Genomic DNA, 1,707 nt, shown 5'->3' with positions numbered 1-1,707 from the left:
CTAATCAATACAGAGCAAACCAATCCCCTGCTCAAAATACTGCACCCCACATCACTCTTTGGTTATTGCATCTTTATTCTCTCATCAAGGCACAGCACCCCACATCCTTGGGGTTATTGCACCCCTATCTCTTCATGAAGACATGGCAGCCCAATTCCCTCCTCACTATATTGCGCCCCTACACCCCCTTCATTACTGCACCCTCTCGAACCTCTGATCAAGACATAGCACCCTAATTTACTCTTCAAGATATTGCACCCCCAACATCCACTGGGTTATTGCACCCCTTTCCCCTCATCAAGACAGCACCCAGAATCGGCCGTCGCCGCCGACCACCAGCACCCCGTCCAGTCTGTCCCCGGGCTCCGTGCATGAGATGATGCTCTGGATGAAGTTCTCGGCGTAGTTGGGGTTCTGCTGGAAGACGGTGACCCGTTTCCTGAGCCCGCTGGTGCCCGGCTTCTGGTCCTGGTACGGCTTGGTCTTCACACTTTGGATCTTCATTGCCATGATCGTCCGCAGATCCGGAGGACAGACAGAGAATTCTGCAGCCCGAGGACAGCACAGTGCAGGCCGCTCACTGGACTGGGAAGGAGGAGAGGAGGGACTGGGGTATACTGGGAGGGAAGAGAGGAGGGACTGGGGTATTGGCGAGTGACTGGAGTATACTGGGAGGGAAGAGAGGAGGGACTGGATCTGACAGCGGTTATGTGCTGCAAGCCAGAGGGACTACAACCCTCAGGCTCAGCATGCCAGAGACTAACATCTGTAGCCCTGATCAGATCACATGACATCTGATATCTATATTAGCTCAGTTTACTTGTTCTTTTTATATCAGGTTTAGATAAAGTTTGTACTTTTCTTTTAATCATTCATTTTGAAGCATTACGATGGGGTTTAAAAAAATATTCTAGGATAAAATGGCTTTCAGGTGCGTTCCAGTGCGTTTGCATGTGTTTTTGATGCGTTTACAGACAGATAAAATAGTGCATGCAGCATTTGTCTTCCTCGCACTGGATCGGGCTGCAATTGTCAAAGGTTGGTAGCCTAGGAATTAGTTGGCTTTGCATATGCAGGTTGTTTGCCCCTCTGTGAATTTGGGAAGCCTTAATAACATATAGGAACCCCCCCCCAAGAATAAACTAGCGGGCACTACGAGAACGAGGCTCTTCAAAGACCTTCCCTAAAAATGAACAGCTAACCAAGCAAATGAAGCTCAGCTGCTGCATGTACTAGATCAGGGGTGGGCAGAGGTTGCCTTCCCCTGTACTAGATGGTTTTCCTGGCGCTGTCGCTTTAAGAGGAGGGGCTGGAGTGGGCAGGAACTGCGATTTGCTGGACCAATCCTAATCACTTCCCGTTGCTGTATGTATATCAACTGTCACTGGAGTGGGTGGTCCTAGTGAGGGGGGGGGAGTAGCCAAGCCCCTCTTATTGACCAACAGCCAGCTAGTCCCTCCCCCAGAGACAGCGTGCTGTAGCCGCACGTCCTCACGCTCGGAGCTGTCACTGCAGACTCATGCCCACCAGCGCCGGAGCCAATCGCTGATCTGGAAGCGTGCGAGAATGGGCGGAGCCAACGGGCAAGACTCATCTCAAAGGAAACATTGAAAAGGAAATGTTGGTCCCTTTCCAGATAAAATCTCCCCACCGGGTCTTCTTGTGCTTTTCCAGTTGCAATCTTTTAAAAGCATGCTCAAAGCAAAG

The 1,707-nt window shown here is 50.7% G+C and overlaps 1 protein-coding gene across 3 annotated transcripts in view; it reads right to left on the bottom strand.

Moving 5' to 3' along the window:
• The window catches only part of PGM1 (phosphoglucomutase 1), a 40,562-nt gene extending 40,026 nt beyond the window's left edge, over nt 1-536 (bottom strand). The window contains exon 1 of one of the 3 annotated variants that reach the window (XM_018553853.1): nt 305-536. In XM_018553853.1, coding sequence (XP_018409355.1) covers nt 305-510 — 206 coding nt within the window. In that variant the 5' untranslated portion in view covers nt 511-536. The remainder of the gene's footprint in view (nt 1-304) is intronic. The other 2 variants (XM_018553855.1, XM_018553854.1) reach the window with 2 other exon arrangements.
• Nucleotides 537-1,707: the final 1,171 nt, after the last annotated feature.

The sequence above is a fragment of the Nanorana parkeri genome, unplaced genomic scaffold (assembly GCF_000935625.1).
Source record: "Nanorana parkeri isolate BGI_ZX_2015 unplaced genomic scaffold, ASM93562v1 scaffold131, whole genome shotgun sequence".
NCBI lineage: Eukaryota > Metazoa > Chordata > Amphibia > Anura > Dicroglossidae > Nanorana > Nanorana parkeri.
Note: the sequence above shows the minus strand (reverse complement) of the source record. Positions and strands in the feature narration are given on the sequence as shown.